Source organism: Gadus macrocephalus, chromosome 4 (genome assembly GCF_031168955.1).
Source record: "Gadus macrocephalus chromosome 4, ASM3116895v1".
Lineage (NCBI taxonomy): Eukaryota > Metazoa > Chordata > Actinopteri > Gadiformes > Gadidae > Gadus > Gadus macrocephalus.
Genome location: NC_082385.1, coordinates 9187470 through 9211821, shown reverse-complemented (window position 1 = coordinate 9211821; position 24352 = coordinate 9187470). Strand labels below are relative to the sequence as shown.

Here is a 24352-nt window from a genome sequence, read left to right as displayed (position 1 = left end):
ATATTATATACAGTTAGGATTTTAACTGTCAGGGATTTAAAACCACGTAGTTGAAAAAGTATCATACGGAATTTTTTTTAAAATTGTAAGATATTTTTTCTAAGATATTTATAATAACCCTCAACTATTTGTTACGTTATTCAAATTGGAGGCATGTAGGCATGGAAACTGATAATAATATTACATAAATCGAACGTTTTTGGTTTGCTCTAAGTTTTTATGATTGTATATAGATTGTAATGTATTCTAAGCAGAACAATAGTTGAGCGCTGCATGCAGCACTCACCTAAATAGTTGCAGTCTGATAGATTAGCCATTTTATTTGACTAAAATAAAAAAAAATGGTCAAAAGATTTTCTTGTGGAGCAGGTTGTTAAACAAATGTGTCTAGAAGTTCAGATTATTAAACACACATGTCTATATAGCAAGGTTTTTTTTAGCACGAAATAATGCATATCATTTTGTCAAAGGTGTCAACTACACAAACGTCACAAGCGGGCACGGCCGTGGCGTCACGCCCATAAGTACCCGTACGTGCATGTCTGGTGTATACCTGGTGTATACGAAGCGTTCAGACATTTGCATGTGTAGCCTACCCTCTTACCACATTCTTACCACTTATCTCATGGACATTATTTGACAGTAGTCCATGAGTCCAACCTATACGAAAATAACTGAAGTTAAATTATGGCGTGACTAATTGAAAGTGGTATGTATATTTTAAGAAGCCTATTATTCAATCATATTATATTATATTATATCAATATGGAAGCAAATATCATGGTTAATCAATAAGCTATGGAAAATAAACACTGTTATAAGAATGCAAGAATATAATTGCATACACTCTAAGAGGAAACTCAAAATAGAAAAAGGTTAAGATGTACCGCTGAAACCGTAAACCTAGGGGTTGTACAGGGTTACATGTTGTAGTATCTAGTATCACCCTGCTCTTGCGAGAAGAAGATACAACGATCTCTACAAAATACAGAAATGTCATGAGTAATTTCAATTGGTTAAACTTTCCTTCTAGCTCTGTGCTTTGTCTGTAAAGATGTCTCGTTAGAAGACTGCTGTGAAATATGCTGTTGCGACTGCTCAAAGGAGAGGTCCGCCACCAGAGGCCAACAATACAAGCCCCAAAGTAAAGCCTTACTGTTTTTATTATATCGTTTCACTGATATAATCCAATGCACGTTTGTACTGCCCAGTACTTTAATATTAACCATGTATAAATCTAACATAAATGAAGTATAATTTATGTAGTTGTGATTTTTTTTGGATAAAGTTGTATTATGTTGTGATTGTATTCATGTTATTTCCTGTCTTTGTATGTTTGTATCATTGTCTTATTGTGTGCTGCTGTCCTCCTAACTAAATGGGTAAATGGGTAAACTAACTATCTAATTTAATCTATTCGAGACAAATTATTTTCTTATACTTTCTTTGTTTCCCCTACTAGGTGAAAAGGTTTGGACGGTCCAGAACAATGAAACACCAACTGTTCAACAACCTCTTCCAAGGAGCCCTCCCTAACTCAGACCACCACACGTTCACTAGTGGTCTGCCGAATGTTGTTCTGCTACTTCCTGCTGTTCTTTTGTACCTGCGATAATGATGACCTGTCTGAAAAGCTTCCTTTGGGAGCGGGGATATTGTCTGATGTCTTACATGTATATAAAGGACCGCAGGAAATACTGTTGAATTACATTACAAATAAGATAAAATAGGATAGTACTTTAAACCCAGATGGAAAATAAATAATGGGATAGTAATATTGGTTTGAGGATTATATGCAATGAAGAAATATGTAATTATGAAATAAAATGATTTGATTATCAAATATTACATTTCATGTATCTTTGATGTTTCAGCTTCAAGGTTCATAGTGACAGTCCTTTGCGTTAAAGCAATAAATGGGTTACTTGCTCGAAGTTATGTATTTTTTTTAACAATGATTACCCAATTTCAGTATCCTTTTTTTAATAGTAAATAATCATCACATAGAGACATTAATCTAATAGAGTAATCAAATAAGTACAGATCTCCTCTGACTGAAATATGAAGTGCAAAATGTCAGTGGTTTGAGATTATTTGTTTGATGGTTTTGGTTTTTTAACAATTTCACACACCTCTTCACCACACCAACGTTGTCGAAAGTGGCACACCCTGACCACCAGATGTCATTGACAAGCCACGAAATGACGTCAGACATCAACATCTCGTTCGACGCAAACTTCTCCGTGATAGCCAATCAGATTCTAGTGAGACATACTTGGTAAAGATGGCGTCTGCGAGAGAAAATGAAGAGTGGACTGAAGGCTTTACCATAATTAAAGACAAGCATTATCGTTTCAGAGACCATACGAATTGATTTGTCAGTAGGAAATACGTTTCATCTGGCTGCTCTCGATATTTGGACATTGTTTTATTCATTAGCGTTCGGGCGCAGACGTCCGCAGCTTTGTTTTCGATTGGAGACAGCCCGTGGTTTGGACAGCTCACCAGCTTCAAGTTGGCAAGCGCGAATGTTAGCCTGGATAGCATTTTGCTCTGCTGGCTTGGATCTGTATCGGTGTCCATGGAACCATAGCAGGACCCCTGTCGACAACGGACCATACACCGTCCGCTAAAGTCGTTCTCGTACCAGCCGCCGTTGATGAACCACACGGATTAAAATCGTTGTCTGGAAATAGAGGCCATTGATCTGTCATTGCGACACTGTTTTCAGCGTCGTGGCAGAGTGACTGGCCGACATGTATTTTCTAACCGGCTGGCCCCGGAGGCTACTTTGTCCGCTTAAAAGTGAAGAGGAACCCTTCTACATCCAGCCCAGCACGCAGAGGTTTTACTTTGCGGTTTTGTCTGAGACTCAACTCAGCATCTGGTTTAGCCGGGTAAGCAATTGCAGTAAAACGACTGTAGTGCTGACTTTCTGTCATAAAAACACAACGAGGGACTTGTTGTTTACAGTCAAACATTTCGGGGGTACCAATGTTTACAATAGAGCCCTCGCACTTTACATTCATACTTGCATGGTCATCCATGGTCAGCCATGGACATTCTTCGTTGTATGGCGACAACCTATTCAAATAGGCTATACTATCGATACTATGAATGTAGCGGTTTCCTGGTCAGTAAACTTCGTATTGCCCAGTTTGATCTAGCTTTTCTCTTGGATCTTAATTATATCCCTTTTTTAACATAGATAAAAACAAAAGGTATTGGTGAAAACCCCCATATAAACATAAGATCGTATTTTAGGCCTACAGTATTTCCATGACCGCAGAATGTCGTTGCTCTGTGCATCTGAGAATTGCATTCCAACCATTGCGATTGATCAGAAGATCTGATTTGGGAAATGTCAACAATCAAGTGAAAGAGTCTGAAAGTTCGTTGAGCGGTATAGGGAGGGTTTAGCGTTTAAGCCTACGTTTTTCTATTTTCATGGAGCTTTCGAGGTATTTTCTCGTAATGGTTGGACATGCGTTAGGTAGAGCATACCAGTACTCCACAGTATTTATCTGTGATGAGCATATTGGCGAGGCCTGGGGAAATTACGCCATTTCTAAATGTGGACCATGGTCCACATTTAAATATGGTATGATTTCCTTTTTTTGGCCACCCCCCCCAACCACCTTTGTAAGATATTCACATATCCGACATGGAGGTTGAAGTCTTTATGGTGCTATAAGCCTCATTGCTCTTATACTATTGTATTACGCACACAATGGATAGGGGTCATTGTTTATTTACACACGCACGCAGGAAGTGCCCCTCGTTTGCTTACTCTAGTCTTCCTCTATGGGAGTCTAGTCTGCCAGTGAACCAAGTTGGGGAGCAGTCGTAAGATTCCTCACATGAGTGTGGATTGGAAACAGTTCCCTTCCCTTCCTTGGGGCCAGGACCTCTTCACATCTGTTACATCCATGATGTTACGTCAGCTCAGCTCAAACAAAGTCCACACCATTGGAATGTCTACATTGGTTTGACCTGCTGTGGACCTGTCTCTACCTGCAGATCTACAATATGTTGAAGCTGCATGTTCAAGGCAATGGCTATTATATGTCATTGGCTATAGATTCTGAAACAATTGACTTGTGTCACACAATATCGTGGGTCATTGTATTTAAATGTAATAAATGACCAGGCCCAGACTGCTTCCATTTCGAAATAGAAACCAGTAGAATTCATTCTGTTTTTCTTTTGCTCCTACTTCTGATTGTGTGATGATGTTTTTCGACCAGCAGAGCTAGAGTTTAATTCAACTCCTGAGACCAGATAGTACCATTTTGAAATGGACCAATGTTTGGTCTATTAAATATGTTATTTAGAATTCCAGGAATAGTTCTATCTTATGTTTCCCTATTATTGGCCTCCAAAGTCAATATGTATGACCCTGTCAATCTCCATTAGAGCTTTGTTTAATTAGATAGTACCTTTTAGGAGTTGGCATGCATCGAAAACAAGTTTTCACAATACAAAATTACAACTTTTCAATTACTTTAGCAGAAACCAATGCTTGAATAATAATCCTTCTAAGTATGTTGCACGTGCAGTTACAGTTGATAACTCCAGGATACTGGCAATTGATAACCTGACTGACTCCAAACCATCACCTGCTAAAATAGCATGTGTTTGCATTGCTTTTCATTCGCCCCATTGAGAAAAAGTGCTTGTTGTGCTCGTCATCAACAGTGTGCAGTCGGTGCTCCACAAAGTTTATCATTAGACATTTACACCTCTGTCTTCTCATCTTCGTCATCCCTATGGCCAGACTTGCCCCTATCCGGGTCGTCTTTTTAAGGCACCACAGTTTATCCGTGCAACACCATGGCTTTGAATCGGCTATGCCTCCATCTCCTGTGTGTGTGTGTCTGCGTGTGCGCGTGTGTGTGTGTGTGTTAGTGAGAGACACTGGACATATCTAGGAACAGTAGGACAGTGTTTGGGTGAGTTGTTATGTGGGATTATGATCCAAGTAAGTGTGTGTGTGTGTGTGTTTATGCAAGAGCGTGTGGATCTGCAAGATTAAGTGTGTATGAAAGTGTGAGTGCATGCAATAGTGTGTCCTCATGAGCAACAGCGCTCGGGTAATCCTTAGTTCCCACAGGACTTCTTGTGTTACTGTGTGTGGATGTAGTGGAGACGGTGAGCGTGGGAAGTATAAGTGGGTGGGTGTGGGCACAGGTTGGAGTCCTCCACACTGTACTTCTGCTCTGTATGTATCAGCTCCTGAGGGCTTGCTGTTTGCAGAAAGGTAGCTCAACCTCCTTGTTGTTCCATCACTGGCTCTCAGAACAACCTCCCTTCTGTCCGCAGGACACAAGTGTGGAAAACCTTCAGTAATTACGTGTTGTTGGGCGGATTTTGTATGATGGGTCTGGTGTTTGATTTCTCCGTCCTGCGTAGAATATGAGCACTCGCCCTTTCACCAATCTCAGGATTGTTACATATTGTCCAAACCGAGTCTGCCTCTATCAGGCCTCTACTTTGAGGAACCTCGCATTGAATTGGTCCACTCCCCTAGAACAGTGTTGAATATTCTTGAGGTCAATGTGGCCTTATCATCTGTTCCGTCTGCTTGTTGAATTACTTCAAGTCATAAATGTCTGTCTCTCTCACTGTTAGGAACTATAATTGGAGAGCCGTTTACAGATCATTAGAAAAAATACATTATCTCTTGTCTTCTCTGCGTGATATGAGTTGATCACTGTCAAAAGCAAGCATCCAAAATGGCATATTGCAGCATTTACAGCTTGTGTATTTTGAAGTAGCCTCAGCCTACACAGTCATTGCCACGGAATGAAATTCTGCCAAGATGTATATTGGTTTTCTTTAGTTTAAACCAAGGCATCCTGGCAGATCTGTTAAAGTTGTGGCTATTTACTTGATGGACAATACAGCAGACCCGGCCAAACCGTTTTTGGGGTTTAATTTGATTTGAAATGTTCTGGGAAAGCAAATTATATTGGCCTCTCCATTTTAATAACACCATGCAAGTTATGAAAAAATAACCACCATCATACAAAAACTCTTACTCTACTCTTAGTTAGTTTTTGCCTCAGGCCCATTTTTTTTTTTTTTATAGGGCCCGAAGCAGTTCCGGCCTCTTACAGAATAGAGAAAGAAGCACACGTTTAGATTATTCCGGAGACCTAGAAAATGCAGCATTGTTCAGCTAACGAGGCATTTTTTATTGCCCCAGTTTGCCACGCCCACGTGCCCTCCATCGAGTGTCTCCGGTAATCGACTTAATTAACCAAGGTATTTGTGTATTGTCACTGTCAGGCCCCATCACCAATACCCATGAATTAAATTTACCTTATATCTTTGCTACACCACCACGAATTTAGCCACATTTTGAGTGCTGCTAATGATTTATTCAAACTATGTGAATGCGCCCCCCCCCCCCCCCCCCCCCCCGCTAGAGTTTGCATTAATTATATTTCAATCAAGCTTGTTGCGTTTTTGCATGGACTGCTTCAAATCAGATTCCGTCATGCAGAATGGATGAAGAGACTCCCTTCTCATTTAGAGAGGAAGACGTCTTTTCTTTCGGTCGCACGATTTTCGAGGGAGCTCAAGTCGCATCACGAGTTCACAGTAGTTTTCCTTTGGCACTTTAAAGTTTTAATGTTGTGGAAGGAACACCAACGGCTACAATTACTGAGTGCTTGGTCTCTAATTACAGTGGTAGGAGGTTGTGTGTGTTGCCCTTTGATTGATTGCATTACTGCCCTACCTCTGCAGTAAAGACCTGAAGGGAAGGTTGCAAACAATGCTTGTTTTTGAAAGGATTTTGAAATTTTATTTTAGAAATAGAGAAGCGGGGAAATGGGATTAACATTTTCTTTATGAATGCAACATGACTTGATGCAAATTCAGTGAAGTCGGTCGGTTTTACATTGATACAGCATAGGTTTCTTCGAATTAAGAGTGAAACAAATCCAAACAGTGCTCATCACAAGTTGGATCTTTAATGATATGCTTCTGCCCATGGGGTGACCAGTGGGTTGGGGAGTCCTCTCTAGGTATCTAATCTAGTCAGAGACTTGTTCGATGGAACTGCAGCTAACCATCGTATAAAGTTGATTCAGATATGTGTGGCATACAGGTTAGGAATATGATATGCTTGTCAGTAGGTTGGTCATTCCCTCAGAGTCGGGGAGGTTCATCGTTTTGCAAACTTGATGGTTGAGGAAATCATTCAGCATATCTCCTAGGCACTGGGGAAATTCTGCACATGAATGTTGAACCAGCATAGACAGAATAAGAGTCATCATTAGTGGAGAGAAATACATACGCTTCCCCTGGCTTTGTTTTGCTAAGACCTGTTTTTTTCCTCCGAAAGTAACTGTGTTAAAATTTTCAACTGGCTTTCTTTAATCTATCTCCGTAAATCGACTAAACTATTAGGACCGGCATTGTTCTTATTAGGTCTAGAAATAGGGACAGGACAGTCAAGTAACCTCACGTTCTTGAGATTATATTGTCTGAATGGATTTTTTATCTCTGGTAGACTTTAGCTGTTTCCAGTGTTTGTCAGCCAACATTTGTCTACTGTTTACCCGTGAGCTTGCACAGTGGGGCTTAATGGTTGGCAGTCTCAAACAGAAGCACATGAAACATGTAATAGAGTGCGGTTTTTCTCTTCCACTTTTTTCAGCATCGGCCGGGTGTAAACAAAACACGCCAGCAGGATTCCTTATTTGCATTGACTAGTGCACAATCTTAATTGTTATCATTAGGAAAACAATGCAGGATTTGAATAAAGTGCTTGGTATTGGCAGAAGTCCTGATTGATCTATCCATGCTGTGAAACCTCATCCTCATCATCATCTTCATCGCAATATATAGAATGTGTTATCTTTTCAATCCACCGTCAAGTATTTATTTCATCAGCGATGTAGACTAGAAAGGAAATAGTTCATTTCTGGAGAAGGCCTTTACAATGCCACTGAGCGGCGGTACCATGGTGTATTATTAACCTCTACCCTCCTCCTCTTCTTCCTCCTCCTCCACAGCCCAGTGTCCTGATTGTCAGCTACATCGAGTCGGCCAAAGCGGCAGCCCAGTTTGGCTCCTACCAGTGTGCAGAATGGAAACCAGATGACTCCATGATAGCTGTGGCGGTGAGTGCACGGCTCCTCCGAACACACACACAACGCTCCACTTGGCGTGCCCCCATCGCTCACTCACTCACACGGAGGAAGACGGAGACACACTAGCCTTATCTCCTTTGTTTCGAGCCCCCCCCCCCCCCCCCCGTCTTTCAGCTGCATTTGTTTCCCTACATCCTGTGTGTGTGTGTGTGTGTGTGTGTGTGTGTGTGTGTGTGTGTGTGTGTGTGTGTGTGTGTGTGTGTGTGTGTGTGTGTGTGTGTGTGTGTGTGTGTGTGTGTGTGTGTGTGTGTGTGTGTGTGTGTGTGTGTCGAAAAAGGGCTAAGCCAGCTAGTTTTGTTGGCTTTCGCTCCATCCTCCTGACTGATTCGTTATATCAATGCCCCATTTGCAGAGCTAAGATCAAGTATTAACAAGTCACCACGGCCTCCGTTTAATTATTCAGTGTACATCGAATGGTCTTTGAACAGCGGTCCCTTTTATCAGATGGGCGCCAGATAGAACTTAAGCCTGGTTATCTTTGTAAGTCCATAAACCATGTCAGCATTTAATAAAGCCCAGGAGTTCAAACTAGACGGAATAAATTGCGAACTGCATTTCAAACGGATACAGAGAGCAGTATTATGTATGTATTATCTTTTGTCCTGTTCCCGCTTGCTTCAACAGGGACAGAAAGATTTGTGTGATTAGTTGAGTTAAGCTACGAATGCCTCTATTACAGGCCCACGTTTGGAGCATAGATTCCAACTACCAAAACTCAGTGGGGAAAAACGCAAAGAAAGAACGGACAGTCCTACAGAGGGAATTACCTTCAAGTAGGCCAAGGAGTGGGGTTTGTGCATAAACCTCTACTTCGCTCTTTCACACTATTTCTATGTCAGTGGAAAGGTTCAGGAAATGTTGTTGCAAACCCACGTTACGGAATTGGACCGAAACATTTGAGGTCCAAGGGAACAGCTGATCGGAATGCAATGCTTCATACGTGCAATCTCATTTTCGAGCCAACCGAACATCGCAGCCCGGTCTGAATCCTAAGCTTGACGCATTTAAAATGCAACTGGAGCAAACGACTCCCATTCGACACCTCAGAAATATCAACCAGCAACACCTTGCCCTCACAAAACCAAAGCCGTGGCCCGGAGAGCTGTGAAATGCTGAATGTGGTGATTTATTGTACGCTGTCTGCTCTATTTACTGTCACCTGCGACGTAAACGTATGTTTAGCCGGCCCCGCTCACCGTCTGTAGAGCGTGTCGGAGGTCAGTGCCGCCATGCCTCTCGATAGAAACGACACGTAACGCTCACCTTGAATCAGTAATGGCAACAAGAGACTTTCCTGGTGCAACATGCTGCCAGCAGATACCTTAAACTCGTTGGGGTCGCAGATGAGAACAGCAAGCACACGATTGCTTTGAACTGTTGATTTTGAAGGCTCATGGACCCAACGTACTGCGTTTAATTTATGAATAGAACTTAGGCTTAGTTAGGCTTTTTGGCAGCCGCATCCCTGCTGGCTTGGAAGAAATAAATAGCATCTATTGTTCTAGCAGAGCCTTGTTGTGGGAATTGATGTCCTTGTCTCTTCTGCTTGGGCAGGTTTACAGCATGATAAAGTTTACTCGGGTAGTGTAACTGATTCATATCTCACAGAAAGTTGGGATATACAAATCCTCATGAGCAACAAGCAGCACTGCGCTCAAATACCGAGGCAACCCTGGAAGTTCACCTCCCTTTCTCTATTGGGCAGAAATCAGACTCGTGCTGTTTCTCGATCTTTTCATGTTTCTGCATTACTTCTGCACATACAGGTCAATTGGATTTTTCATACTGACAATTCCTCCATACAGGACTGCTTACCATACATTTGAATTCAGTGGAAAAGTTGTATCCATCGTAGTTGTAAAAGTGTTTCTCAAGCCCTGCTTTTGTTGATATGTGCGACAAATAACTCCTACAACTGTACACCTATTTAACCAATAAACATCTGGATTTGCGGTCAACAAATAGCAGTTCAAATAACTCCGAAAATGAAAACTAGTGATTAACATGACATGAAATCCACTAAGGGGCAATTCAGATTCTGTATAGACCCAGGTTTAGTTTTGTATGGCTCAGCGGGCCCCAGAGGCTGAGGGTCAACTGATTTTGTCACCCCGCACAAATGGTGTTCTGACCGTGGTCGAGGACCTGAAGGATGGTGTGGCTGGATGACGGGTGCAGAGCGCAGGCTGAGGGCAGTCTTCCATGGAGGTGATTTTTAAGGTCTTGATGTGATGTTGTCAGAATGACCGATGGCCTCAGCAGCATGACCGAGGCTTGAGCGTTTGTCCCCAACCCAAGAGCTGAGCAGATGTTGTGGTGCAGCAAGGCAGCCCTAACGGGCAGAGTAACCTGGCTCTGTCCCGCTGGCAGCGCGTGTTTAACCGTAGAGTGAGCTGTGTATCCATGTGGCGAGACTAACCTATAAAAGTGAAACCCCCTGTGGAAAAGCATGGCTAGATGGTCCAATGAGAGAGAAAATAAATTGGTTTTTAGTTTATACTTTGAAGCTATTATCAGAGCCGGCCTAGAGGGCCAGGAAAGTGGTGATAGAACAGCCATCTGCTTTTTATTCCTAAATGATGGCTTGTTAGCGTGTTCACTTATTTATGCTGTGCTACTGCTAACATACTTTACCCTCTGTAGTAACACTGTCGAAGGAAATCTATTCATATTGAGGAATTTCACAAACACAGTAAAAAACTTGCCTTTGATTTCCTTTGTCTCATTAGACATGTCTAGTTGCATTTGACAAAGTTAAGTGAGACGTTTCCACGTGTTTGGGTGTTACAATAGTTCATTATGGCAGGTAGTGTAGTCAGCTGGTGCGTCTGGACGTTGACCTCTTTCTCATGAGGAAGTCGGCTGGCTGTGGCTGTTCTATACAAGGACCGGATTACAGTCGGAGAACCTAATCCAGCGACCTCAGCTGTTCTGCGTAGAAAAGGGGAAGTTATATTTCGAACCTCTGACTTTGATTTAATAAGCAAGTTAGTGGTAGCATTTTAAATGTAAACGTTGTCCCCTTTCCCCGTGTATTTATACTTGCTCTACATTGTATAGGCTAGTTGCCGTGACGACCAAAAGCAGCACACCGTACCTGAGCTAACGATTTCTGATGAACGGTCTGAGCCACGAACATGAGATCCAGGTCACAAATTAGACGGGATTATCTTCTAGGTATCTCTCTTGTGCACATGTCACTCAACCCACCTCTTATGCCACACCACCGGTGTGCCAGTAAGGCGGGAAATATGAACCTCGGGTTTCCATCGACTGTTGCCATGACTACGGTCACTAGGGTTCCACATCTAGAGTTAGGAGGTTATATTCCTTCTGCTTGTGTGTGTGCGTGTGTGGGTGTTTTGCCGTTTTGTGCGTTGTAAATGTCATTGGGTGACGGATCACATACTGCGAGGGATAATGTATAAAAGATAGACTGTAGCGCACGAGGGAGGATGAAGATGTGAGGGCATTCCAGACAAAACAGCCCGATATCTCATCAGTTTTGTCATGCCTGCATCTGTTATTTATTTCTTCCAACTAGAAAACCCCATTAGCAAGACTATCCTGTTTCAGTGTGTGAACCCTGATGAATTAACGATACCAAGCCAAAACAAAAGCTTAAAGATTATTCATTATGTAGTCATTCTGATCCCTTTATTCGCTAAAGAATGCCTGCAAAGCCTGTACCCCAATATAGTATCAAAATAGTAACGCTGCAAAATAAGGGCCGTTTGGGGTTTAACAATGCCAACGCGAGCCGATTATAGGGGTTGATTTTAGATTTGTGGAAAAAGCTTTAATACATGCAGACAGTCAGATCAGGTGCCAGCCCCCCCCCCTCTCTCATCTCTCCATGAGGAGCCGGTGTCTCGTCAAGTGGCCCAGTCAGCAGATCTCTCAGAGGCCCTCTGAAGTCAATGTGATCCTCAACACTCTCGTCAGCCAACCAGCCCAGACCCGCATCAGGGGGGGTGCATCAAAACATACCACACATAGGCGGTAGCAGTTTCCCTCGAAACGCAGTCCATCGACTGTGTGTGTGTGTGTGTGTGTGTGTGTGTGTGTGTGTGTGTGTGTGTGTGTGTGTGTGTGTGTGTGTGTGTGTGTGTGTGTGTGTGTGTGTGTGTGTGTGTGTGTGTGTGTTCGCACTTGCGGGCGCTTTTGCACAGTGTTATGAGAGCAGCTAGACACAAAGTGCTTTTATCAAGTGCATCAAACGACAGCACATCCAAGGGAACTGCAGCCATCTCTTGTGAAGGCGCCCGCTGTGTTCATTCCCATTGGAGAAGAAAGACGCAGCGGCCTGTGAATCCCAAAACGAGGCTGGTTGTCCTTGAGCTCGCCACAACAAGGCACAGACCCCCCTCTCCGGTCACCAGAGTGTGTACCTTTCCCCAAGGGCACGGCTAGCCCAGTAATGAGGGCAGACCAACTGTTGGCCAGCCGGCAGAGAGTACAGAGGATTCACTGGGCAGAGACGGTACAGTGAATACACGTTAACGTATGCTCCAACAGACTCGGATCACTGGGGAAACGACTTTTTTTTTTTTTTTTATGTCAGCGGGAGATGCATTTATAATGTAGGCTGGAAGGTGACAACATGGCGTAAAAAATAGTGGAGGTGTGAAATATCCAATGAAACGAACTTGGAACGTAAAGGCATGCGCATAAAGGTTTCAGTTCCGTTTTGTATAAGTTGGCGGAGTATTAAGCTATAGCACCCTCCTCCTCTTTCCTCCCTCCCTTTCTTTCCTCTTGTTCCTTCCTCTCTGCATTCTCTGAAACTCCCATAATGTCAAGCCCTTCACAATCAGGCCAGAATGCACATGAATGAATGCTATGAATGTGTCTGGGGGAAAGCCATAACTCAGACGCTGTGCTTAGCCAAAGTAAAGCAAGGTGCAGGCCTGCGTTTAAAAATACCAGGCAAACCCCAGTCACTTCCTGGTTCTTGTGACCTTCCTCCGTGTGGTTTGGCTTCCTTAATTGCACTTTCCGTTGAAATGTCGTGCAGGGAAGCCACTCACAGCTGCAGCCGGCGTACGGATATATTGCCTGGGTTGGTTTCTATCACACAGACCTATTTAGTGAAAATTCAAATGAACCGAGATCTGCTTGTACGATCTCTCGGATACACATCCACAATCCTAGTTTGCAGATATCTGTTTAATACTTTAAAATGCTAGCTTCCCCTGAGTTTTACCCCAGGCCAGGCTTTGAGGTGTTCCGGCAGGTTAGCACTCATGTTTTCTTTTGGGGGCGTATGTTTATGTTGTATTCTCGGGCTATTCTATTCTAGGTCAAAACACAGTTTGAGTTGGAAAGCCCACTTCCCCACAGATCACTTTGCAAGGGATAAAATCTTCAAAACAATACAAAGAACCTGTATTTGTGTGACTTCTGTTGCCATCTCTTGGCTGAGGAGACTATTCCCCTGCTCATAACCTCTCAGTTCTGTATTTATTGGCAGCATATTTTTCTTGGTATTTCTGGGCATTCTGCAGTTTCTTTATGGGGCCATAATTATCTTTGCATATATAATCTTAGATACTTTAATCACAGTGTGCTAGTTTGCATATAGTTTTATATTATTATGGCATCAATCCAAGTAGTACTTCAGCATGCCCGCCAAACATCCGTCTACCCCATGCATAAACAACCATGCATCCAATGGATCTTTACGTAACTGGACGCTGGCCAGCTTCATCCATGGCGTGCGCCAAAGGTATTTAAATCAGCAGTGTCTAACATGGTACGCTGATGCACAGATTGTTAGGCTGGCATGGAGTCAGGCACGAGCAAACACACACGGCTGTTATGTGTGTAAATCCCATTGGACTTGACATTCCAGAGCCATAGCATAAGACCAAGGTCTTTGGTTGACCTTGCACCTCCCTTCTGACTCCAGACCAGCTCGCACATGCCCTCTATCTTCCTGTCAAGACGTTGTGCTGAGCTGTGCGGTTAAGTGCCCAACGTCCTTTTCAAGTCCAGTGCTGCAGCAATGTCATGCACTTTAATGCATGCATAATCCTCTGCACTCATAGAACGGTTCACTGGTCCGAGCTCCACTGCATGCGGGTGAAGCATGCCTACCGTCCTCTCTAGTGGGAGATGAGGTTGTCCTTCAGGGAAAGTGCTGTGAAAGTCCAAGGGCGGAGCAGGCAGGGATTTGAACATCCGCCCCTTGATATGGACTTTCCTCAGGGCACTAAGTTGTTGCTGTATCACTATTACCAGGATTGTCTGAGGGCTGGTACTTTCTGTGAAATGGTGCTCTCTGAGTAAGTGTTTAGGTTTAGTGCTTCTGTGAGGACTGGCGTTTTTATAATTTCTAGCCGATTATGAGGACAATTTATTTAATAAGGACTAGTGGTTTCTGAGGACTGGTGTCTTCTAAGGGACTTTATGAGGACACGGGGCCTACTGGGGACTAGTGCTTTGTTAGGACAAGTATTTAAAAAAGGACTAGTGGTTTCTGAGGACAAGTTTCTGAGGCAAGTCAGCTGATGTCTGAGTAACAATCTTTGAGTAATTGGATATAATGCAGATTTTAGTTTTAACTTTCTGATGGATTTAGAAAACAAGGCATCTTTTATTTTGCAAGCAATTCATTCAGATGCAGAGGCTTTGAATTACTGTTCATGGCCTGAAAGCACATTGTGGGAAACGTCTGTCTGCATAGTTTTTTGTGATGCAAATAACCTAAATGAGCATATGGGTTTTTTCACAGCGTGAGGAACTTCATGTTTTATCACTTGAACGTAAATCATCAAAAACGGTGCAGATAAAACTAGTAGTAAATCTACATAATGCGCAGTGACAGTTTGGTTCGTCAAATCGGTATGCAAGCCTTTTATTCAGGATTTTTGAGGACTGTCTTTTGAGGACTGTTGTCTTTTGAGGACTGTTGTCTTTTGAGGACTGTTGTCTTTTGAGGACTGTTGTCTTTTGAGGACTGTTGTCTTCTGAGGACTGTTGTCTTCTGAGGACTGTTGTCTTCTGAGTAACATTGCCCTTTGAGGACTGGCCCTTCAAGGGGACGGGTGGATGTGGGGTCCTGGTGGTAAATAGGACGGGGACATCACAAACAGCAGGTTTGCCGGTTGAATAGTCCTCGTTGGAGCCACCAGCTGTTAGACAGATGCTTTGGCGCTCACAGCCGCCCTCCAAAGCCCAGTGGCTAACGTAATAACTATCCTAAACCACGACTAGGTCTATCTTTAGACGTGTGTGTGTGTGTGTGTGTGTGTGTGTGTGTGTGTGTGTGTGTGTGTGTGTGTGTGTGTGTGTGTGTGTGTGTGTGTGTATTCATGTATGTGTTCATGTATGTGTCTCTCGTGTTGGTGTGCGGTAGCAGAGAGAGCGGGTCCCCCCCCAACGGCGAGCCTTCCCCTCGCTATTTTCTCCGTTTCCTGTGTGTCTTGGTCCTCATCCGAGACCAGACTGTTCCCTCTGTGTTCCGAGCTCGCTCCGTGACCTCAGAGCCGCCCGGAGGAGTCGGACTAGGGAAGCTGGGCCCAATCAACCACCACCGTCCCAAGTTACGCAGAACTGCTGTCGAGCAGAGTTTTCACTTTCCCAGCTAAAAAGGAGTGTTGTTTATATAGTAAATATACAGAAGCGGTATCCATCCTTGTTTGGCGAAACAAAGTTTTCGGCTGTACCGTTATTATTGTCGTTGTTGTAAGAGAACAGTAGGTATGGAGACTACATGTTCTCCTGGTTAGAATAGTTTAGTGCTACAGAAGATGGAAATAATAATAATCCTAATCCCTGAAAATCAATCCGCTGAGAATATGATATTGTAGAAAATATTAGAATAAATTCACACCTTTTCTTAAATTTTCATATCGGCAAACATATACACCGATACCATTATATATGTCGGGCTCTATAAAATCAACTATACTGTATTGCTGGTCCTCTGAGATATTCACCCACATAAAAGACAATTGAAAATCGTCCTTATATAACATTCCTTCTGCTGAATCGGTATTCTACATGGAAAACACACAGCTGGCCACTCTGCATACAAGCCTTAACGGAAAGAATTCCAAAGTCTTTCCAACTGTTGCTACGCTTTCCTTTTCTCGCTCAACTTCTTCCATCAGTGCGACAACAGGACTCGGGTGCTTCCCTCACATCGGTCCAAAAAAAAAAAAGGCTAGCATTCAAATGTAATTTCTAATGACTGAATGGCGGCGGGGTTAATGGTTTGGAACGTGCTACATTTGGGAAAGCCCTAATGAACCATAGTGTCGTTTAGTAAGTAAAGACCATGTAGCGAATAGAAAGTTAGCCTGGGGACAATCGTGTGTGTGTGTGTGTGTGTGCACCCCAACGTTCTAAACTGCGGCACCCACACGCTTTATCTCCCCCACTTCCTCTCGATCCTCCTCTGATCCCACGAGACGAGCCGAAGTCCCACTCATCATTGGCCCCTTGAACGCACCGTGTGAACGGCGCTTTCATGTCTCCGGAGGCGTCCCGGCTCAACATGAAAGGCAGCGGGGGGTGCGGCGTGGGGGCGGGCCTTAAAGGCAATAAAGACTACTGAAGTTTAGTTCAGACTCGCTTGCCAAAAAAGGGCTTCCCCTCCCTCCTTAAGTACTTCATGCTCTAACGCGCTTTCTTGCCCACTGTAACCGCCAAGACTTTGAAGATGCAGTCGACCACTAGTCATACTAGTGTCTCTATATATCGTGTCGATATTACCTGTACAATTTCCCCCTCCTCCCCCCAAATCCGTCTAGTCCAGTGCCAACACCTTTCTTAATGGAACATGGCCATGCAGGAAAAGGGATAGCGGCAGATATACACGAGGCCGTCCTCTTCCAGTGAGCGATCACATGACCGCTGTCTCATTGCATGTGAAGGTTTTCTGGGGTTTTATGGGGCTGCTGCTTCCGATACTGTAGCGGCATTTGAAACCTGGTGAACGTTTGGCTCCCGTTCTACCGGGTCGCCTATCGCAGAAGCACCAGTGTGCTTACACAGCTCTTGTTAATGGTGTGAAAGTGCTTTTAAATGGTGTGTTGTGTCGAAGACCGATGGGTTAGGAAGGGCTGACTCTTTAACTAGCTTAAAGGCACCCAGTGCAACTTTATGTAAACATTCAATGAAAAATAAACATTCAATTTCTAGTCTTTTTTACACGTAGTAAGTTTCAATAACTCCATACCATTACATATCGACATTCAAGGAGCAAAGATGAGACGTCGTTGTGTGGTGAGAACTGATAGAAAATCGTAAACAACAACAATCGCCGGTGGGGAGAAGCCATTTTTCCATTGACTGGAAGCCTGCTTTATTTATTGTAGGTTACAAAAAATAAAGAAAATGGCGGCATTGTTGTTGTTATCGATTTTGTATCAGTTCTCACCACACAACGACGTCTCATCTTTGCTGCTTAAATGTCGGTATGTAATGGTATGGAGTTATTGAAACTTACTACGTGTAAAAAAGACTAGAAATTGAATGTTTATTTTTAAGCCTCGAAAGTTGCACTGGGTGCCTTTAAAACACAACCGGTCGTTATGAATTTGTCGGTGATTTCAGGGTTCAAATTAGGCTGTTGTTTTTTTGTAACGACCTAAGTTTCACAGCCACTAGCCTTGTAATTATTAGGATTTATTTTTAAACCTAATGTGCCTTTAATTGGTTATACTGTAATTAACCATGTTTTCTATTGTCTGAAGGATCATACAAGGCAAATATTGAAAACAAACACTGTTATGAGGACGGTAGTGTGCCTCACGCTACCAGAGCTGGTAGTGATGATGACAACCTGTTTCTAAGATGGCTCTGGGAGCTCAGTGTTGGATGAGTTTGCGTGACAGATGTCTTCTGCCTGTTCTGATGAGGTGGTTGTTGGCGGGCGGGGGGGGGGGGGGGGGGGGAATCGGCAGGAACTTTACGATATTTAAAAACAATTTTTGAATGCTTGTAAGATACATAACCTGATTCTGTAAAAATTATGATTACATAATTATTGCAATTAAATAGTCAAATTTTTGTTGTTCCACAGGTTCTGTATTCCGGAAGCCAAAAATCGGGATACTCGGTTGTTTCGATATGCTGATTTTGTCGGATTCTGCCTTATGCTGCACTCCCATATATTTGTACGTGATGATTCAAACTCTTGTCTCTTTCTCCTGTAGTAGTCTTGTGGTGTTAGAACCCCGGGTAGTTCTCTGTCCCTCCTAAACCGGCTAGTCTGTGCTGCTGTGTGCAACATACTTCTTAAACAGATTAATTTGTCGTAAGACATGAGCTTCCTCTCCTCGGCTGGGATTTTGATTTAAAAGTCTGGTCGTGTGAGCCTGGCATTAGCAGCACAATAGCAGGAAGAGCATACACACCGTGACCCGCCCCCCTCGCCCCCACCTCTCCCGCTGTAACATCTCAATTATTACTCCTTCGTTTATGCAATAAAGCACAGGGAAGCGGTGGGTGCCAAACAACATTGTCCGATGTTCGTGTTTGTCTTTCTCCATTGTACAGCAGTTTAAAAGGTCAGATTTAAGCCCGATGGGACAGCTCACAAGGGAATTGTTCATTTCGCTTCCAGATGCTGTTCGTTATCGAGGACAAAAAATGACGTAAGCGTAAATAAATAACTATTTAAATAAATAAATGTAGGAATAAATAACTAAATTGCCTTTTTTTGTGTAGCAAAATGTATACATATTTTTTCCTACATTTATTTATGCTTACGTCATTTTTTGTCCTCCATATTCCGTTAGGGTGCGCTGGTGAAATTTGTTAGGGTTAGGTAATATAAGAATAAGTGTTCTATAACACAAATGCAAGAGGTTTAATATTGCATGGTTCTGTGTGTGTTATATATTAGTGGGAGAGGGAGAGGCTTTGTGATGGTCTTGTGTCTTAAAGTACTCCCTCAGAAGCGGACAGTAACAGCTTGGTTGGACTTGGCTGGCTGCTTCAGCCCACACACCGATGCTCTGAACGCTTTGTCACATCTCATCACTAATCTGTTGCGACCGTTTAACACCTATTTCCAATCCCTTGGCATGGAAAGGCATGTTAGATCATGTTGTTATTGGGATGTTTTCAAGCCGTTCGCAGCTTATCCAGCAGGATACTCTCTTGATTAGAGTGTGTGGGTTCCCAGGCCCAAGGATCTGGGTTTGAAACGGTTACCGGTGTAACGGTAAACCCCGATAAAAATGTTGTCGATAACAATTACCGTTTTCATTTCAAATAAAATTATTAACTTGGTGGATAACCGCGCCCGCGGTGTGGAAACCGTGTGCTTAAATCCTTCCCAGAGCTTCATCCGCTGGGAAGGATTCTCCTGAGTCTCCTGAAGTTGCCACGCAGGCGCACTGTGTAGCCTACAACATAATGTTTTTAAGTTTCGATGTGCATTTCTGGCAAAAACACTATTCAATATTCGCTGAGAAGTATTGTAATAATATTCAAAAATTGGTCAATCAAGAACCCCCCACGCACGCACGCACGCACACACACGCGCACCTCGGATACACGCACACACAATGAGACAGGGAGAGGCTTTTATGATTTGTATGCAATCAATCTGTTTATTTCAACGTGGGCTTAGGCAGATAGGCCTACATGCGCCGAAAACAGGTCGCTATTTATTTATTTATTATTTTACTGAACACAGCCTACATGACGATGAAGTAGACACGTCAGGAAAATAACTTCACACGGTGTGTCTTTTTACAATTTATTTGTTACCAGCATTCAAAGTGTTCAGCAGAGAAATAGTCCGGCAAAGGCGTTGACGTGACGTCGCTTAGCAACCGAGGACGCTGGGGTTGATAAGTTATCGGACCACTTGCGGAGTGATACGATAGAAATAAAAATAACTTTCCTTGACAGCGGTCATTATATGCTTGGCAACGGTGAATTATCAAAAAAATATTCACGAACGGAAGTTGTGAAGGCCCATGTAAGTGAACAGAGCTTTCAACAGCATTGAGAAGAGCCGTGTAATAAATAACAATGGTCACATTCATTATTCGATATTCTACGTGACTCCAACTATTTGACGATCGCTGCCCCTCCCTACCTTCTAAGAGGACTAAGTCTGAAGTATGGGCATATTTTGGGTATTTAAAAGTACCGCGATAATACCGAAAACCGGGATAATTTTGGTCTCAATAACCGTTAGGTTAAATTTTCATGCCGTTACATCCCTACCCCTACTTACTCATTAATCTCATGCATTACAAAATTAATAGTAATTGCTGTAAAACGGTAATAATAGATTTCTCGTCCACTTAATGTCACTAGATCTTCTGCATGTTTTTATGCAAAAGATTCCCCCCCCCCCCTCTTGGCCTTTGGAGGTGTTTTGCAGCCTCGTATCTGACTCCTTCGTCTCTGTGTCTCTCTTTCGCTCTCTTGCTCTCTCGCTCTCTCTGTCTGTCTATCTCTGTCTCTCTGTGCCTCTGTGCCTCTGTCTGTCTGTCTGTCTGTCTGTCTGTCTGTCTGTCTGTCTGTCTGTCTGTCTGTCTGTCTGTCTGTCTGTCTGTCTGTCTGTCTGTCTGTCTGTCTGTCTGTCTGTCTGTCTGTCTGTCTGTCTGTCTGTCTGTCTGTCTGTCTGTCTGTCTGTCTGTCTGTCTGTCTGTCTGTCTGTCTGTCTGTCTGTCTGTCTGTCTGTCTGTCTGTCTGTCTGTCTGTCTGTCTGTCTGTCTGTCTGTCTGTCTGTCTGTCTGTCTGTCTGTCTGTCTGTCTGTCTGTCTGTCTGTCTGTCTGTCTGTCTGTCTGTCTGTCTGTCTGTCTGTCTGTCTGTCTGTCTGTCTGTCTGTCTGTCTGTCTGTCTGTCTGTCTGTCTGTCTGTCTGTCTGTCTGTCTGTCTGTCTGTCTGTCTGTCTGTCTGTCTGTCTGTCTGTCTGTCTGTCTGTCTGTCTGTCTGTCTGTCTGTCTGTCTGTCTGTCTGTCTGTCTGTCTGTCTGTCTGTCTGTCTGTCTGTCTGTCTGTCTGTCTGTCTGTCTGTCTGTCTGTCTGTCTGTCTGTCTGTCTGTCTGTCTGTCTGTCTGTCTGTCTGTCTGTCTGTCTGTCTGTCTGTCTGTCTGTCTGTCTGTCTGTCTGTCTGTCTGTCTGTCTGTCTGTCTGTCTGTCTGTCTGTCTGTCTGTCTGTCTGTCTGTCTGTCTGTCTGTCTGTCTGTCTGTCTGTCTGTCTGTCTGTCTGTCTGTCTGTCTGTCTGTCTGTCTGTCTGTCTGTCTGTCTGTCTGTCTGTCTGTCTGTCTGTCTGTCTGTCTGTCTGTCTGTCTGTCTGTCTGTCTGTCTGTCTGTCTGTCTGTCTGTCTGTCTGTCTGTCTGTCTGTCTGTCTGTCTGTCTGTCTGTCTGTCTGTCTGTCTGTCTGTCTGTCTGTCTGTCTGTCTGTCTGTCTGTCTGTCTGTCTGTCTGTCTGTCTGTCTGTCTGTCTGTCTGTCTGTCTGTCTGTCTGTCTGTCTGTCTGTCTGTCTGTCTGTCTGTCTGTCTGTCTGTCTGTGCCTCTCTCTCTCTCTCTCTGTCTGTCTATCTCTGTCTGTCTATCTCTGTCTCTCTGTGCCTCTCTCTCTCTGTGTGTCTCTCTCTGGCTGCATCCGCTCCCTCCTAGCCAAGTGTCCCCTGTGGATCCATTTAGCATGCCAAACCCTGCCCCTCCCCTTGCCCCCCAGCCCCCCATCATTGGCTCTCTCTTCTGCGGTCCACGTTTTGGCCAGAGCCGTGGCAGTGTGTTGTCAACCTGCCATCGATGATGCGCACACGTGTTAAATGTCACAGGTTATCCCAGGACATTGGCCCCGGGCCTCCAGGTGTCAGCCTTCAGGCCCAGAGTTCAGATCTGTCTCAGATATGGCCTTCAACTCAATTTTGTGGTGTCTTCGTGTGTCTGTAGTGCGCTTGGCGTGTGATGCTATTATCTACGGTTGGCTTTCGAGTTTATTTGTATTTGATTTGAATAGTCACTCACGACCACTTTCTGAGTTCTTTAAATTGTTTTTTCATTGTTTGCCACATGTTGAACCAACCCTTTTGAGGCAAGGCCGGTTACACTAAAGCCGTTAGTACAATGACTTTATGCTAATCCATATAGTGGTTTCCGCCAAACCCCACCCCAAATTAGCATAATAGTTTAATCGCTAATTGCTTTGGCAGTCACGGGGAAGTTTGTTTGGTGAAACATAAAAGATTGCCATATCATGGCTGCGTGTGTAAGTCCCATTAAGGCTCATGGACAGATACCAGGTCCCCAAGGAATTCATTCCCCATTTAATTAAATCTTTTAGCTCGGAGCCAAGAGCCATGCAGAAAAAGGCCTGTAGGGACAGACCTCTTACATCTACCACGCCTCATTAAGCCACAGTGAAAACAGACCCATTCACACTCTCTCTGTCAAGCATCCATAACAAGCTACGGACATTATGTCAGTTAATACTTTCTGACATTCCTCCTTCCCTACCCACCATTTCCTTTCCTTTATCATTAATGTGATAGTGTTACAGAATCTAGACCTACCTGTAGGTTGTGCAAACATTGGTGGGTTTGAACCAACGTGTGGAAGACATGTTTGGAAATGCTAATCATTATGCTTCTCTGTCCTCAGGCCTCTAATGGATACATCCTCCTGTTTGATGTGCTGGGAGGACAAGAGGACAAATACCTCTATGAGGCCGTCTACCCAAAGTGAGAGACACACACACTTCACTCACTCACTTTCTCACTCTCACACTTTACTCTCACACACAAAGGAACACGTGGAGGCTAAGTACTGTTTTGGTGTATTTAAATGCAGGTTGAATGGCTACCTCTACTATATGCAACAACAAGCAAGGCACTTGGAAGCCAACTATTCATTATAATATACCGCTTCCATTATTCTTAAAATAAATAGAACTCTTCCCTCTTCATCTGTTTTTAAATAAAAATCAAAGTATTTATGTCCTGTAGCCTTTTAAAAACATGACAGTTGGAACACTAAAGTGGGACATTTGGGATGTATTTAAAAACATGATTTTGCTGTTACCCATGCAAAGGGGATGCGAACACGATATCCACTGGCTACACAAGCTGGTGCAGCAGATGGTTCCTCCATACTTTCTGTTCTCTTGTAAATGTTCCAGTTCATTGAAATTCAGGGGAAAATCGGCGATTAGCCAGAGAATCACGACATATTTACTGCATATACATGTACTAAATGAACAATAACAAGAATACTATGTCATTTCATTGATGCCAGATACACACTCTGACTCCAATTATGTTTTGGAGCGCACTGTAGCAAGGATAAGCAAAATTTAGCAAAATAAGGATCTAGATATGAAGCATATGATCATCTTGTTTAGTTTTGTTCATGACCTGTCTGCGATGACTGTGGAACCCTCCCTGAGCAAAGGGAGAGATAAGATATGGTTCCCGGGTCCATGTTTGGGCCTGCTTGTAGACTCAACAAGACGTTTCTCAGACAAGTCTGGACCTGAGCTCAACTTTCCCCTAGCCTTAACTGAGTGAACTCAAAGAACTTTCCTCAGTGTGGCATGGGGCGAGGATTCCATTAATACGTCTGTTTGAGTTAATGTTATCTTTTAAATTGTTGTTAACATGTTTGTACATATGCAGGTAGCAATCTCTGTTCCACAATGTAGCGTGTGGCTAGAATTGCATTCAGATTGAATCTCTTACCTCAAAACCACAATATAGTTAAGTGTGTGTGTGTGTGTGTGTATTTAGATTGTCATGACGTCAATTATGTTAATAATTAAACGTCTGTTTCAGCCTGTCTGCGGTCCCTGTGCAATTAGCCAATCACATGCAGGCCAATCCCACATTCCTATCGGCCGAACAGAGAGCCACCGTAATCCCTTCCTCAATTTCTGTACAAACAAGGAAACCTGGTCCAGGGGGACGCTCCAAGCCCGCCGTCGACTTCCATAGGATGTTTGTTTGTTGACATGTTTGCCCATAATGCAGGCCGGCAGTGATTTACAATAGCTTAGCCAACATACCTTCATTTCCATTTGCACCCATGATTACCTACCCTGATGTCAGATACAAAGTAAAGGTCAGACTACTATGTTTGCATGGAAGGTAATGAACTTACATGCATATAGGAAATAAAGCACAATATATGGTGTTCATTACTCATTGAAGTGTGTGTGTGTGTGTGTGTGTGTGTGTGTGTGTGTGTGTGTGTGTGTGTGT

At 43.5% G+C, this 24352-nt stretch overlaps 1 protein-coding gene and 1 long non-coding RNA gene across 4 annotated transcripts in view; both read left to right on the top strand.

The window, feature by feature from the left end:
- Nucleotides 1-541: 541 nt before the first annotated feature.
- Nucleotides 542-1843, top strand: LOC132455933 (uncharacterized). Its single transcript, XR_009525347.1, has 3 exons — nucleotides 542-709; nucleotides 1034-1144; nucleotides 1463-1843. It is a non-coding gene; the product is annotated as an uncharacterized LOC132455933 (long non-coding RNA).
- A 409-nt stretch (nucleotides 1844-2252) lies between these two features.
- The window catches only part of ric1 (RIC1 homolog, RAB6A GEF complex partner 1), a 49083-nt gene continuing 26983 nt past the window's right edge, over nucleotides 2253-24352 (top strand). For all 3 annotated transcript variants that reach the window (XM_060050018.1, XM_060050019.1, XM_060050017.1), the window contains exons 1-3: nucleotides 2253-2897; nucleotides 8028-8135; nucleotides 22758-22837. In XM_060050018.1, the coding sequence (XP_059906001.1) occupies nucleotides 2757-2897; nucleotides 8028-8135; nucleotides 22758-22837 (329 nt within the window). In that variant the 5' untranslated portion in view covers nucleotides 2253-2756. The remainder of the gene's footprint in view (nucleotides 2898-8027; nucleotides 8136-22757; nucleotides 22838-24352) is intronic.